The sequence below is a fragment of the Anopheles moucheti genome, chromosome 2, assembly GCF_943734755.1.
Source record: "Anopheles moucheti chromosome 2, idAnoMoucSN_F20_07, whole genome shotgun sequence".
Classification (NCBI taxonomy): Eukaryota; Metazoa; Arthropoda; class Insecta; order Diptera; family Culicidae; genus Anopheles; species Anopheles moucheti.
This window is the reverse complement of record NC_069140.1, coordinates 29,142,385-29,158,758: the sequence shown is the minus strand read 5'-3', so window position 1 is coordinate 29,158,758 and position 16,374 is coordinate 29,142,385. Positions and strand designations below refer to the sequence as shown.

The following is a 16,374-nucleotide window of genomic DNA, read 5'->3' as shown; positions in this document are numbered from 1 at the left end:
GAAAGCGAGAAAGAGCGAAAAAAGAGGGAAATAAATACCCACATCATACAACACCTTCCAATGGTGGCGCATAACCTAGCAGACCTAGACCACACTAACGATCGTCGCACGCCGTCTGTCTCGGTGCAACCGCGTGCATCACATACGATCGCGTGCCTTCGTTTGTCTACGTTGCTTTCCTTACCCACACCACCCGCCACACCGCCACGTGGAAAACGCTGGAAGACAAACGTACCACCCTGTAGTAGATGCAGCCGTGCCACGTACATACCCGACCGTGCACAAGATGAAAAATCTTTGCTGGGGGTTATATGCCCCTGCGCAACAGTGTTTAAACATCCCTACCCGGGTCCGCACACCCGGTTTTCTTCCGTTCATTAACGTCTAGGAATAGCGCCCCCGCCCTGCCCTATCGTCCGCTGTTTTCCCGCCCCCTCCCATTGCCGCCTTCACACGATCGACAGCGAGGCGTGCATTTATTTCTTCCGCACCGTCCGACGGGCCGCGGCATGTTCGGTGGCGGGCAGGGGACAATTTTTAAGCTTGCTTTACACGACGCATTCTCCCCTCGCACGGCCCGGAACGCGGGACAACCGGCTGCACTCACGCGCACCGTGGTCGGCGATTGACATGACGCGACGTATGACTACGACGACGGACGACAGCACGCGCATTACCGGCGAGATGCGTGCGTGTTTGCGCGCGGGCACTTTCCGTGCACTTTTTCCCGGCCTTCACAAGTTTTCCTCGCGCTCGGAAAAACGAAACCAAATTTGCTTAGTTTCCCGTGTGTGTGTGTGCGCAGGAGTTCCCCCCCCCCTACCTCCCCCCACCCCATTTGCGCAAGGGATCAAACCGATGATCATCTTTCATGCGGCTGACAGTTGGCCTGTTCCAGCCAGGCCGTACAGCAGAACGCTGCATCTAATGCAGGGGCCAACGGAAAATGTAAGCAAATAAACCGACGCTAAAAATGCAAAATGCGAAAAATTTAAATGCCCTCCGGTTAGTGATCCTTCCATGGATGCCGCGTAACCTTCTACCAAGATTACCCAATGTAGGGCCCCCGGTGTGAGCGTTATGTGTCACGGGCTAAAAACATACGCGACATCTGAAAATATCACCGACCGACATCATGTTTTGGGTGACAATTTTGTTTTCCTGTGTTTTTAGCTTTTTATTTTTTTTTTATTCTGTTTTAGGTTTGCGGTAATGTAAGGCATTGGATTTCCCCCAAAGAAACTCATCCATCCACGGGACTATTATGCATTACGCAATCGCAGAGCTGCGGTGAACGAACTTTGAAATAATTACACGGGTTCAATGCAACGTTGCATATGATGCTGTGTGTTTTTACGTCTGAATTATTGCATCTTTATCCTAATTTATAGGCCATTTTTAATTGAAATGTGAAAGTATTATGTTTTTTTTAGAAATACAAATCATTGTGCCTGAGCATTAGGATCGATCCGGCCCTTCAATAAAATAATAATAATCAAACTATGCATCTCGTTGGTTATTGTTTTAATGCATTTTATTATTTACCGTCAATCATACGAGACAGTGGCAACAAATGCTCCACCGATAATTGGAACGTGAAATGGTTATGCTAGTGGGTTTAAATTAAAATATCAACAATTCAACACTCCTGTGGTCTGTACAAATGTGTATGAAACGCATCATTACGCAAAAGCACCATTTGTTATGCATGAAAAGCATAAAATCATCCGCGCATGGTGCTAATACGGCACGCTCGATTTACTGCATGGATCACGGGTGCTTAGCAAAGACTCTCCCCATGCAAGATGTCCACAACGTGTTTGTAATGGGTAGCATTACGTATTTTCTGTCCAAAAATCGGAATTTTGCAAACAAATGCTCAAACAATATGTTCAAACAACCTTCAAAAAGCAATAAAATTGCAAACAAATTCATGATTTATAATTCATTTTCCCCTTCCTTGACATTGACATAGAAGCTCGCCAGTAAATCCTTCACGCTGAGACCGAAACGCAGCCCTGTGCTCCCCATACGCCTCGATCAAAGTAAAACATGAAACGAAGCGCGGCGGATGTGCTGCACACAGCATGATTCATCCGACTGCGATGCGGCCATAAACCATAAACAGCTGACCCGGTGCTATCGTACCGCGTGAACATACCACCCAAAACCTCGCGCAACTCCTCCTTTACATTCATCAATTTTGATAGGGGATGGGGAGAGCCATCGGTTGGGGCTAGCAAAATTGCATCCATCCGCCATGACTGCACCGCGGAACACATGTAACACGGTCCCGCCGATGCAGACATACGCCGCAGACCGCTAGATCCCCACGGGCTAGGGCGGAGACGCGGCACAAAACCAATGACGGGATGTCGGGTGCGTAGGAGCAACGTTTGATGTAGCTAATTTTAGCGAAATTTTGCACGGGATTTTAAAACATTCATCTTCGCGATCCGCTTGGTCCGCGTTCGACTCTACCCCGCACCGAGAGCAAGTCCCTCGGTATGCTCAGCAGCGTGCTGAGTTTGTTGTCTGCCTCTTTATGTCTAGTCGGTCTAGTAACAAGAAAACAAAAGCTAAAACAATATTGTCTAAGATGCTCTCTACTGTCTGTACAGATGGGTTCTTGTAGCGACAGGACCAGCCAAGAGCTAGCTGCAAGCGGAAACAAAAAGATGAGGGAGAATATATGACGACTTCTTCCGGTTTCGTGCCGTTTTTTGGTGGGGGTTCAACCAATGCACCGTTGCACACGAGGAACCGATCCAGTGCATGATTAATGGGAGCTTCCTTTCACAGACAGACAATGGTCACGATCGACCTGATGGCATCTGGGTTCGATAGAGTGATGCCAATGGCCTCAACCGTACCTTGAGACATTCAAAATTAGCACTGGGCTTGTTAACATCGATCCCCAACAGTACATTAGACCGGAAGGATGCACAAAACTCCAGCAGACTGCACACATGATTATCATGTCCTTCACACGATCTTCATAGTCTGACATCTGGTTTTGATGGCTGTGTCGTCGAAACAACAGTCCGGCTGCAGAATGTCACCGCCAATTGAACCGACCGGATGGACATCTACTTTTGCGATGCTCTTGAAAAAAACAACCCCGCTCCCATGTGTCCCACATACTTGGCACGCCGGGCGGGTGAGGATATCTATTTTTGGCCGCCACTGCATTCAGCATCCGTCACATCTCGTTCGCAGTTCTGCAGCGTTGCTTTCCTGCTAGGGAGATGCGGGTGTGTTTTGGAATATGATGAGTGGATGGTTATGGATACGATCGTACAGTGCCAGAGCCAAAACACCTACCACCATTGTGGAACGGTGTGTCCTGTTTATTCACGTTGGTTTGTTTCAACACCAGATGATATCATTTCCATTATAGACGGTGTTGGATGTGAATCACTAAACTCTAGATTTGGTGCAGAGGAAAAAATGAACTGTAGAGGATGCTTTAAATGCATACTTAAGTAAAAGAAATTAGCAAAGTTCCGGAAGAGTTCTTCTATCAGAACTGTTTGATATTATAGTATCTTCCGTTTTGGGGGATTCTATACATAATAAAAGTTATAACTGGTATAGTATCCTTCTGCTTTATCGGTACAACAACCTCAAGAGGTCTAGACCTGTCACTTACGGCATTCGTTGACTTCATTTACCCTTTCCTGGATTGACAGTCCTGCGTACGGAGGATTCTCCGGTCTGGATGGGATTTTGGACCGGTGCCTGTCGTGCGACGACCAGCGCCACTACCAATACACCATCGGCCCGATCCCAAATGACTATGAAGAAGCTATTACTATTAGATAATATAATATTCTCTCCTTCTTTCTTCTAGGCGTAACGACCTACTAGCTCATGCCTATCATTTATGACTTACTAGACTTATTTAATCACATAACCAGAGTCAGTCCTTGATACGAGGGATTGGTCCGGATTGGATTTTGGAATGTATGGAGTAGGTCCATTATGCCACCGGACCGTCTATATAATATTATATGATTTAATTACGGCAAAAGATTTAGAATTTAAGCTTTATTTTTATAATTGAAAAACGACCAGGAAAGGGCATCTTATTTCGGGTGTACTCGGCCGATAGATTTGAAGTTTAGAGTATAGAAATATATCTGGTCAAGTTTTGCTTTGAAAGATTTGTTTTTATGCTCCTTTTTTGGGGAGATTTAGATAAAACAGGGTTTCAAACATGCTAATAGTTAATGATATTTTCATATCGTTCAATGATGTTACCTATTTTCGTGCATGTTTCTCTATTCACGCCAGGAGATGCTACTACACCCCAATCTTTCCCATAGCAACATCGAACCGTAAATCTATTAGACTACGCAATTGTCCGTCTCCGTTGCCGTTTATTGCGTCGGGAGCATACGCAACCTCCAAATACGCCTGGGAGTAGTCGCACCCAAAAACTCGCACCCCAACGATCGTCCCCCCGTCTTTTGGCGCTGAGCAGGCTCCTAGCTAAAAGTCTTTGCCGTGCCCCGTACGCAGACGGCCAGGAATGTGCAGTAGCAGCAACAATAACGGACGAAGTGTCTCTTGAAATTATTTTCAGCCGGCAAATGTGTGCGCCACTTCGATCGGTGGCCTTAAAAATAACTCGTCCATTTCGTCGTCGCATAGCGCAACGGAGGGGTTTTCTAGCCGGGCGATCTCTACCTCGTTGTCCCCGGCATGCTACCTACCACCAACATGCGTGTGTCCAATCAGGGTTGACCGACTGTCTACTAGAGTGCTGGGCACGGTTTGTGCATGTACGCGTGGAACACAACCCCGAAAAACAGCTGACTTCAGTCGGGATGCCTTTCAGTCATTCGGCTACGCACCGTTCGGTGATTGCATACGCCGATGAACTGCAGCGATCGTTGGTATACAACGAACGAATGGGTGATGAAACCATGCGCAAGCACCGGTAACACCTCTAGTCGACTAGACGCCAGTTCGGGGTTGAACTTAAATGCGTGCCGGGGTTCCGGATCGTACCCCTCAGAAACGGGAGAAAACTTCAAGTTGAATGCACTTTTTTGGCAGACACGAAATCCAGCTCCGCAAAAAAAACGCCCTTTTCTTCGGCACATCGCGATCGGTATCTTCCATTCGCGATCGGCTAGATGCGATTTTTCCTCCCCATTTGCTTGCATAAAATGGTGTGCATTTTTTTTTCTTTTTTGCCGGTTTGCTTCTGTACCTCGACCCCTCTGTCTAGACATCTACATTTCTGGAATCGGTGTGTTGCTGCACCCCACACCGATGGAAATACGAAGCGAATATTTTGTCCCCGGGATGCGCAGCAAACTGGCGAGTCTTGGCGTTTGCTTCTTCGCTGCGCAAGGAGCACCCGGATGGGCGGAGAAAGTTAGTAAAAAGCAATGCCCACGGTGATGGTTTAGTGAATGTGAACTTAAAAATAGGACCCTCGTGTTATGCATATATCCTATGGCAGCGTGTCGACGATTAGGGGCGAAAGTTTTGTTTTGTCTTTTACACTTTGTGCGTTACGCATTGCGAAATAGCAGATCACGAGCCACTTTGGGTGTTGTTTTGTTTTGCTGGCTTTTTTTTTTAATTTCGTATAAGAATAGCCTTGCGGAGAGAAGTTTGTTTTTCAAGTCTGAGTTTAAAAGTTGCCTTAAAAAAATCGCTACAAAAGATCTCATAAAGAAAGCTTACTTTTGCTAGGTTTATATGGCAGTTGTTACAGGAAAAAGGTTGGGATAATTGATTGCCCTTTCTTATTAACGAACATACAAGTAATTAGAATATTTCTCTCAGTCCATTCTTAAACGTAACAGTGCTTCTAACATTAAACGAAATGTAAAGATTACAAACCATTTTTCCGAACAGTCAAACAGTCACTTACTTATTCCCCTGATTTCATGTTCCCCGTGTGCCGTGGGGTTTTTCATTTTGTGCAGGACACCAACAATTTAAATAAACATTTTCTCACTCCTGCCGATACATCCACAACAGCAAACCACCCGCGATCGTTAATGTGGCGTCTTATCTTCCGAGAAATTGGTTCTCGTTTATTTGTCGCGTCTCGAGCATTTTATGAGTTTGCTGGGGGTCTACGGTATAGTGCCGGGGTCTACCAACAAACAACTCTAGTCTAAGTTGGACGAAAGCAACAACAGAAGAAAAAAACCCTCCATGATCTAGTATGGAAATGCAGCATCGCGCCCCGGTGTAAGATAACAACGCACATCAGAGCATGGGCCGGAAATTCAACCGCGACGGGGTTTAGGGAGGAAATTTTTATGATCCTTTCCCCTACCCCCCACCCGACGGTTTTCCTATGTTCACTCCACCTTAAGCCAAAGGTGTCAAGAGCGTGACAAATTTCCAGTGGCTGTTAATGTTTTATGTTGCTTTTCAGGGGGCACACATTACGTTTTTTGTTGTGTCTTCTCCTACTTACTTATCCTACATCTCCCACTATCTTAAGCCTCCCAAGCTTCTTGTTCGGGGGGTTATTTTTTCCTAGTGTATTCTTCGCAAGCTACGGTCATTCGCTCTATCGCCCTAAATCTACGCACGATAACTCAAAACCCAACGGCTGCCGAAAAGGGGCCAACCTCTTTGAGTTAACTGTACCAAGAAAATACTTACGCCATCGTACGCTCAGATACCGATAGCATAACACACAACCGTTCCTACACCGTTGATGGTGGGACCGAAGATGCAACACGGCCGTGATGTGACTGATAAAGAGGTGAACAAAAAAGACTGATAAAAAAAAACACCCTGAAACTCCCCCATCCAGGCTCCAGCGAGTCGGAATTGGATTAGAGCTAGACAAACGTACGTAAAACCTTGTAGCATGTTGTAAAAACAAACGCAAGGTTGTTTTAACATTTCATTCAACACACGCCAATGGCGTACACGCGGTCCAATGTACCGCAGTGATGCTGAGGAAAATCCCGAGACTCGAGCGACCATTGCACGGTTCCGGAGACAACGTCGCAAACAAATTGAAGACGTCCTGTAATGTTGCTGGGAGAGTGAACACGGTCACCCCGGGTCGGTGTAGAGTACCTACCCTAACGCGAACCACCATCTACCGGGCCAAAGACCTTCAACATCACACACCTACTCGCGTACGTGCGTTGTGTTCGGAAAGGAAAAACCAGCTCGCTGTTTACCGAGAGCATCTTCTCCCAGACGGTGCGGTTTCGAACCCGGTAAGCTACAGACATACTGTCCAAATGATAAGAATGAAAGATAGAGAACGCGTTAAGGCAAACGGTTTGAAGCTAAGATGAGGTGTGATAACACGTGTTCTTGACACAAACATCCCTGCACACATCTGCACGATCAGGAAGAGAAAAGATCTTTGAACTCGGAACTCGGAAACGTCGTGCGCTGCACGGCGAGGGATGATCCTTCGTTTGTTGATCCCGTCGGAAGGGTCGATACATAAACAAGCGCAGGAAAACTATGCCCCAGACCCAGGGCCCAGGGCATCGATGCGTTCCATTTGAAATGGGCGAGAGCGAACGAAACAGGTAGAGACGATGTAGACTAGCCTAGCTGAAGCGTTTTAGTGTCGTTTTTCCACGGAAGTAAGCGTCTCAAGTTTTCCTTGCGACTCCGTACAACATTCGTTTGAAGGGTAGGGGAAAAAAAACCCACCCGCCCATAAGCAACAACAAACCGGAAAACGCGGGATTGACTAGAGACAGTTCAACGACCCGGTACCTTGTCGGTGAAATATCCTGCGCGAGCACGTGAGCGCACGTTTTTTTTCCCGTTTCTTCGAAATCTTCCAACGGGTTATCATCCGATCCACTTCTGACGCGTGATCTTTGAAGTATTGGTGGGATTTTTAGGATATTAGATGCAGCGCAGCTTTACGACCTATCCCCGAAAAGGGGTACCACCACCGTAGACATTTGTCATGAATCGATACTTCGGCAGCGCTGTACGGCATCACGTGCCGGTACAGCATCATCTGGCAGGTCGTTAACGTACGGTGGTGTTATATATTTTTAATGGAAGGTAGTAAAATTTCCTCAAAATATTGCAAGCTTCCACCATGGGTCAGGGATCGAAACGTGCCATTGCGGCCCAGTGCCACATTAAAAGGATACGACCGGTGCGTTTCCCCCTTTCGCTAGTTGAGATCGATTGCTAGACACTTCCGTTTGGAGCTATTTTTATTGGAACAGCTTTGCGTCCTAACGGCAGCCTAGCTTGGGAGAAAAATTGAACGGAACGTAAGTGCTGCTAGGCGCGCAACTACATCCGTCAACACGGGGGACATCATTTATCATCGTTTGCGAGCGAGCATAAACGGAAACCTTACCTTGGTCGGAGGGAGATCACTGTTTCACGGACAGATTTTACAATTACCAAGCTTGCCGTCTAATGAGCAACAGTTGCCGTTGCCACCCTCGAGCTTAAGCTGTCAGTCAGACTTATTAAACTACTTAAACTGAAATTTTTTTCTGTCTTCGTATAAAGTAGTTTAAATATTATGTAACATTTTGAAAAACCTTTTAATAGATTTAAAATACTAAAATATCTTTAACGGTGACTTGGTGAGTCACTGTCCGTACTATGTAAATACAACTATAAAAGTTCAACGAGTACTAGCACAACGGTTTACTTCAATCAACTGTATTCCGACGTACTAGACAGTTCCGGATCGTCCGCACTAAACAAAGTGTAATGATCGTGCAATAAACAGCTACTGTTTGTCGTAACATTTCACCCCTAATGAGTTGACAGATGATCCAGCACCATTCGACAACCCTATCACACGGTAAAGCGAACCCCCAGAACCAGACCAGTTATAGACCAACCAGGTCCCAACGGTGGGAGGGAAAAAAGGTACCCAAAAAGGTACGCAACGCAACGGAACAGTACAATAAATCGCAACGAAAGCAACAATATTTTCCAGTCCACTGGGTGTCCCATTTTCCAGCGGTCCTGCCCCTTTTCACCGCACGCCAAACGATTGTCGACACGGTTGTTCTGAAGCTGAGCATCAAATATATTTCGTGCAGGCACACCAACGGAACCCAAAGTTTAACCCCTGGACATTTGGTATGTCTTGGCCTTGGTTCCCGATTGGTCTGAATTGACTGAAACGATTATCAAGCGCCATGCGAACCCCAACTGCCGCTGCGCACCGATGGTACAACGGGAGGAGATGATTATTTTCCTATAAATTATCATTAACATCGCGTCGATACGCTTCCACCCAATGTTCCAAACAGTTTTCCAACATCATTTAGCCCTGCGACGAAACAACGCCGGGAGTGCGAAGAATGGAGAAGATCGCGCCCGGAGAAAAACGTAACAAATGGTATACGTTTTTAGACCTTTGGTGACGATGATTGGGTCTGGTACCGGAAAGCTTCCCACTAGCGCACTAACGCGGTGACGCATCTGGAGCGAAGGGGACCACAACGCAACACACTTTGAGCCGCAGTAGTAGCACTAGTCCCCTAGTTGTAGAAGGAACCGGGAAGTAATCGATGATGGAAAATGACGAAACGGAATCCCTAGCTGGGGCTGGGATACCATTCACAGAAACCCCGGGAAAGAGTCATCATTTCGTCACCTTCCATTTGACATTCTTCCGTTTCGGTTCCGGTACGCGTAAGCCGGGGTTCGTCGGTTCTCTGGGACATGCAACGGAAATGGATAGTCAACAGAGTAATCAGCGGTGGTACGTGGTAGAGCATCCTGCTGCTAGGAGACTAGACATTTTCCGCTGCAAAAACGATGCCTTAACGATGAACGATTTGACAAATTCGCTACATTTAGTCCCCATAGTCGTAAGAACACGTGTTTTTCTACCGGAAAGGGCAACGAAACCGAAGCAGACAGTGATCATTTATCGTGCGGCACCGCATTAAGATGAAAAATATACTGGAACTGCAAAACAAGGAGCTTTAATTATAGCTTCTGTAGAGCATTACGAACATCGAGCAATACGAAAAAATTTAATAATATTCATCCTTTATCGAATTCGCGGAATAGACAAGCGCGTTAAGTTTGCAGACAATTAGACCAGCGATAAAGTGGATGCATAAGTGCGTTAATCAGAAATTTAAGAGCAAAAATCTTCACATACAAAAAAAACATAATCAATTAAACGTTTATGCTAAAACCACTCTCACACACACACACACATGTTCGCGCAGGATGAATTATCAACGATCGCTTCATAAATTGAGCCATTTACAATGCAGTCGTGAAAAATGCTTCAAGGTATGGGGTGCAGCATCAAAAGGGCACCACGCGTAAGTAACGCGAGGAGAGCGTCGGTCCACACGAAAACAAAACAACCGCAACGAAACTGGGTCCCACTCTGCACATTCATCGCGTACAGATCGCGATACTACGGTGCCCCGTTGATGAGATATGACCACATCGGGAAAGCAAAAAAGGAAGAACAGAAAACCTGACACAAAAGGTGAACGGTGCTGAACGGTGCTCAAGTAAATCACCTATTTTTCTGCCTCCCCACCCCTCCCCGCATAGCTCATTTACAAGGTGCTACGCATAATTGCCGGCGGAAAGGATCGTCCTCGATCGACAGTGCAAGATAAAGCGCACCGGGTCCTTGGAGCCTTTCCATCCGAACGATACGGCCCATGGACGAAGCGTAAAGCATATTCACCACCCATTCGTGTGGCCATTATGCTGTAGGTTTTTCGTGTGGTGTGCAGTTTTTTTTTTTTCGCTTCAGCTTATTGCCACAATCCAGCTCCTTCGAGTCCGAGTTGATGATCTCGATTCCGATGATCTCGCATGCAATGTGTGTACATTGCACAAACCACACACCAGAACTCCAGCGGTACTAGATGACCCACGGTGGGCTGAAGCACAACAGAACACAGGGTCTTCTTTTCTTTTTGGGTGAGTTCAGTGGTAGTTAAATTAATTAAAATTAATTTTCGGCTAAACATTAACACCGCTTACCTTTTGTCGCTCGCTGGTACCAGGGGGCTGAAGTTAAACTGTGGCAACACCGCGTGTTTCGCGTGCAGTCAAAGTTTTGCTATAATGCAAACACCGGCAGTAAAACTGAACGCCAGACCGTCGGTAGCCGGCTTCCGTCGATGGGAGACCCCAACGAGCAATTAATTGACCGTTGAAGTGATTTATCCCGGTCCGAATCCTGGTCGAGAACCCGGGCCCGATTACCTTTTTCACTCTTGCACACTTTTGGAGAAAAAACTTTGTTGCTTCATCGGAACATTTGTTTGCTCACTTCATCTTCTCGTTTAATTTGCTTTCACAGCGACACGTTCGTATAATGCAACGGGGAGGTGGTGGGGTAAGGATTTATGTGTGCAAGCACGAGAAAGTCACTTATAAAACGATCACCAAACGGACGCACCTCTACACTGTCACTAGCGCATCGAACGATTGCCAATAAATCCCGGCCGGTCGAGTTCACAGCGAAATTTATATTGATTGCACACTATTACTTGCAGCCGAAAATAAGAATCGATCACGATCACGTTTCGTTACGCACTTTTGGGGTTACAATAAATAAGGTAGTTCACTCGTACGACGTTATAAATAAAATAAATAAATAGATAAATAAATAGTGATGGTTTCTACGCGCTAACACGGTTTACATCCCGGTGGAGAGACGCTTGTCTAGGACATTTTTTTTTTTTGGTGTCGGAATAGAGGAAGGAAGCGAAGTCCACAACTAGCGGTTCCGCGCAGCTTGGCTTAGCGAAGCGCGTTCTCGCGCAAGCCGTCCGACGCCTGCGGCGGAAAAATGGAAACTGATGCGCGTGAAAAACCGTTTCCCCGCATCGGTACGGGGTGAACGTTTAGCTGGGTTTTGCTGCTACCGCTACCGATCGCACGTTCGTGGACATGGTTTTTCCATCGGCACACCACAGCCACGAACAGCGGGTACAGTGAGGGAGGAATTGAATGGCACTGTATAAAATTGAAATCCCAATATAATTAAAATAGATCTTTCTACAGGTCACCAAAACCACAAGGTTAGTTAACAAACAAACACATTATTATCCAACATAAGTTATGTTTTATCATTTTATCCATTAATAAAAAAACATTCTGCATGTACCAAACCACACTCGACATACTGTAGACATACAAAACGAGGAAAAACAGAAAACACACACGAGAAGGATGTCAAAACATTGCGATGCACCAGAACGGGCACAAGCAGACAGATACGATCGTCTAGAAAGCAAAAGGATCAACGACACAGCAACGATGCGAGATGTTTTCCACCGCGCACCGAAGTCGCAAGAACGAACGCTCGCGACGGAGCGAGAAAATGTGAACAGCCGAAACGATGGTGTTGAGAACGACAAAGAGCACATTATAGGCGTTTGGTCGCTCTTCCGGAAGGGGCGAGAGCAGGAAATGCGTTGAAAATCGCTTTTCCCACGTGCAAGAAATTGAAACATCACCAGCCCTGCCTACACTGCTTCCTCTTTCATGACAAGTATTTAAACGGGCCAGGATTTGGATGAGAAATGATGTGTTTTAGATTGTTTATGAAACATGATTGATAGGCTGTACAATTTCAACGGTTCACAGATTGTGTAAAACATATCGGTGGGATGCAGGATATTCACAAGATTCGACATGTTTCGATTAAAACTTTGGCGCATTATCTTCAATTGCGTAGTTATGTTTCTTGCAAGCAAATTTGCTAATTGTGATAATAGGTTAACGGCAATTAAATAGTATCAATTTTATTGTGAAATTTTGTTAAAATAATAGAATTTTTACTTACATATCCGATTTGGGAGTCCTGCTTTAGGAGTCCTCTAAATCACTCACGGTCGAGCGAACTGCGAATCCCGTCCTTTCAGGAGCATTGTCGTTGACGTCATCTCAATTTGGACCTACCATGCATACTCTGTCCATGTCCACGACCCCAAAGGCCTTTACGGGCTGGGTCGTCCTGGTTCATTTTAATGATTTGTTTATATATATATATATATATATAATTAATACATTTCGGTAGAATTTTTCAGATTGTCTCATTTCAATTAAGCTTTACATCACGGTACGCCATTTCTGCATGCAAAACATATTCGGCATAATAAGAGTCCTGCAATAACATCTGTGCGAAACTGTTAAGTGGTAATGAATAAAAAAACAATAACCATTCAATATAACGAGATAAAATATGAACATAACAGTTTTTAATAGTTCATTCAAAAATAAATTTTGGTTCATATCATTTCCATACCTATTTCGATTCAACGCACATAACTTGTAGTATCTGTATCACAAGAAATATTAATAGAAAAAATTCAAACTAGTGTTAAGAGTAACTACGTTCCTATTTTCCGTTCATTTGCGTTTTGATATAAACGATTTAAAGGATCGTTATCCGTACTAATCTTTGCATACGTTCCATCTATTTAGGTCATTTTTCTATAAACAGTAATCAGACAGTAATTTCAACCTTTGTGTGTTTGCCTGTAAACATTCCGTCAGTTTACTAAGTAATACATATACATTTTTTTTAATTTGTTTAAGAACGGCCAGGCCGTGTTGTTTAATGATTGTAAAGTAATGTAATATAAGAAAAGGTGGAAAAAATTACCAAATGGTTTAAAAGTGTTCCACCGCAAGGTTTGACAGTTTATAGAAAGGAATTATAAAGGAAATCCTATTACATTTTTAATGTAAAATAAGTAAACAAATTGATGAACAACACGCCTACTATCTAATTCGAATCCTTAATATACTTAGCTTCTTCTGAGCGAACTTGTGTTTGAGCATCTAATTTGCGAATCCATCAGTAGTATCGCTTTTCCATCCATTACAACCAAATTCTCATCAATCTTCTTATCAAAGTAAGATTGTAATTCATTTTCTTAGAAAAATAATAAAAGTATAAGGGAAAATAGATTTTCAAATATATGGAAAAAATTACCTGCACGTTCGAAAAAACAAATGTGCCAGTTTAAATGCTATGTTAACTATTGCGTCAGTCTTGCAGTCTTGTAAATGCAGTGCAAGCATGTGTGATGCTCACCTTATGAGCATTTCTTACTTAACAACGTTAACAATAGTTACATGGGTCGTTTCATACATTTCTTCATCTTTCAAGAGATGAACGTCTGCTTTTATCAATCTACCGCATAGCGATTCAGCATCCTCATCAATGTCTATTACACCCAGCAAGATATCAGTGTCTGCAAGAATAAAAGGTAAAGTTTGGTATGAAATGCCTGTCTCGCTGAAATGTTCTGCTCTCTGGTTTCTTACTTTCCAACACACACTCAACAACGAACTGACGTCGCGTCAAACCGGGTGGATAACGCCGGATTTTCATATCTTTATCCTCAGCAAAGCATAAATCATCCACAAGATAAAATAAATTGGTGTCTCCGGTCTCTGGCTGTATCGTTACGGCACGATACCAAATACCATAATTGTGCACCAAGCAGAGTTCGTTGGCCTCGGGTTCGTAAGGGTTTGGGTCGATCCGTCCATATATCTCACATTCCTGCATCATTGTTTTATACAGTTCAAAATTCGGTTTTGTCATGACGGAGAATTGGTTGTCATGGAAAACACTCGAAGCATTTGCTATCACCAATTCGAGTTCCGTGCCTTGGATGCTACCTGCATCAACCAGCTGCAATAGAAACATAATTTGTAGCATATAATTAGATGAAGATCAATTACCAAACATTCCAATGGTACACACATCATAAACTAATACCGGTTTGTAAGTGTTCGGGTTGGTAACAACAAATTTGGATGTTTTTCCCGTTGATTTCGGCTGCGATTTCAGCGGCATCTCCTTGTTCATTTGGATAGCTTGAAGTTCCTGCAGCTTCAAAGTTAAATTATACTTTTCGCTGCAATTGTACATTTCTACCATTTTAATGCCGGCCGCATTCTGCACCTCGATCACTGTGATCAGCTTAAAGTCTGCTACATTCTCTAGCCGTGTAAGAAAATCTTTAATGGGCGGAGTAAAAGCGGCGATATTTTCGAGCCAGACGCCATGCGTCAAACAGTTGGCATACTTTAACTTCGGATCCGGTATTTCCTTCAGTGTGTTCCACTGTACCGCAAGTGAGTTGCCAAAATCTGGGTAGAACACTTCAGCAATATCACCATTCACCGATTTTATCACGGCTCGATAGTAATCTCCATCGAAAATCGCAAATACGATATCACCTACGATCGGAGGAGCCGAAAGGGTGTTCTTTATGCCTCGAGCACACTCCAACGAACGTGTAATCAGCAATTCAACGCCGTTTCGTTCACCGTTGGGCCCAGGTCCTGTTTCATATATGTATATCTTGTCATCCGCTACGTATGAAATCTTAACAGTACTGCCCGGCTCGGGGAAAGGACCCTGCTGAAGAAGCTTGCCATTGTAGGTACGGTCGGGCTCCGGATCACAATTTTCTGCGTTTGCTTTACGCAACCCGGCGTCGGTTGTAGACATTTTGGTATTTGTATTGTTCACATTCTTGAGTCTCTCCGACCGTTGTAGTTTTTCTACGATCGATGGTTTGACCGCAACAGAATCAACTGCTTTTTGGCTATTGTTTTGTACCGTTTGTTCGGGAACGACAGTAGCACTTTTGACATTAGTGTCGCCCACGTTCTTAGAAATGAGGACCGGCTTCTGTTGTTTTGCTTTTTCAATGGCAGTACCTAAGACGTTCTGGCCACGCTTTTCCATTGTATTTTCCGGAATGACGGGAGAACTTTTGGGAGCCATATCGTTGGCACTTTTGATGACAGGCTGCGTTTTTTGTTGATATGCCTTTTCCTCATTCGATGGTGATGTACAGGTAATGGTTTCATTTCCCACAGCCATCTTTTGCAAGACGGATTTGCCAGTACTCGACGGAATAGTTGGTACCACGTTAGGTGAATCCGGTCCCATGCTAGAGGGACTCACCTTTAAATTATCCGCGTTAGGAGCAATCGCATGCACCTGTGGTGTACATTCCTCTAGACAAAGAGCCGTTCCCATCAGCGGAGTTGCCATCACCAGCCGACTAAAATAAGGAATCAAATCCAGCATTCAACATCACACACGCTCATCGTGTGGTACAATGAATTTTAAAGCAATACTCACGGCATACACACATCTTTATGTGCTGGCCAGTGCTCGATTTGGCATGGCACATTGCAGTAAAATGTTCCACATGTGGCACACACAAATTTAGCTCCCAGAACTTTACACCGAGCACATTCAACCGGAGGAATCGCAAATACAGGAGAAAATTTCGGAGTAGCCATTTTGTAGAACCTTCCTGACGCAGTAGCACGTGCTGATTCTTCCAATACTGAGAACTGAATAACGATATTAACTCGGTGCTCCGTTGGCCGCGGATGGTG

General features: G+C 44.7%; 1 protein-coding gene across 2 annotated transcripts; it reads right to left on the bottom strand.

The window, feature by feature from the left end:
- Positions 1–13,172: 13,172 nt before the first annotated feature.
- On the bottom strand, positions 13,173–16,275 carry LOC128297269 (uncharacterized). Of its 2 annotated transcripts, XR_008287238.1 has the most exons (5): positions 16,112–16,275; positions 14,717–16,031; positions 14,272–14,644; positions 13,937–14,198; positions 13,173–13,876 (listed from the first exon to the last, which is right to left on the bottom strand). XR_008287238.1 is itself a non-coding variant. In XM_053032885.1 (4 exons), exons 1-4 carry the CDS (start codon positions 16,273–16,275, stop codon positions 14,053–14,055), a joined length of 1,998 nt encoding a protein of 665 aa, XP_052888845.1. In that variant the 3' UTR covers positions 13,173–14,052. The 2 variants fall into 2 exon arrangements, 1 of the variants encoding a protein (XP_052888845.1); XM_053032885.1 differs by having other exon boundaries at positions 13,173–14,198.
- Positions 16,276–16,374: the final 99 nt, after the last annotated feature.

Coding starts and splice junctions, on each gene's coding strand:
- LOC128297269 (XM_053032885.1), bottom strand. CDS start 16,275: ATGGCTACTCCGAAATTTTCTCCTGTATTTGCGATTCCTCCGGTTGAA. Junction 16,032..16,111: donor CATAAAGATGTGTGTATGCC/GTGAGTATTGCT, acceptor TCCTTATTTTAG/TCGGCTGGTGATGGCAACTC. Junction 14,645..14,716: donor AACCGGTATTAGTTTATGAT/GTGTGTACCATT, acceptor TTTCTATTGCAG/CTGGTTGATGCAGGTAGCAT.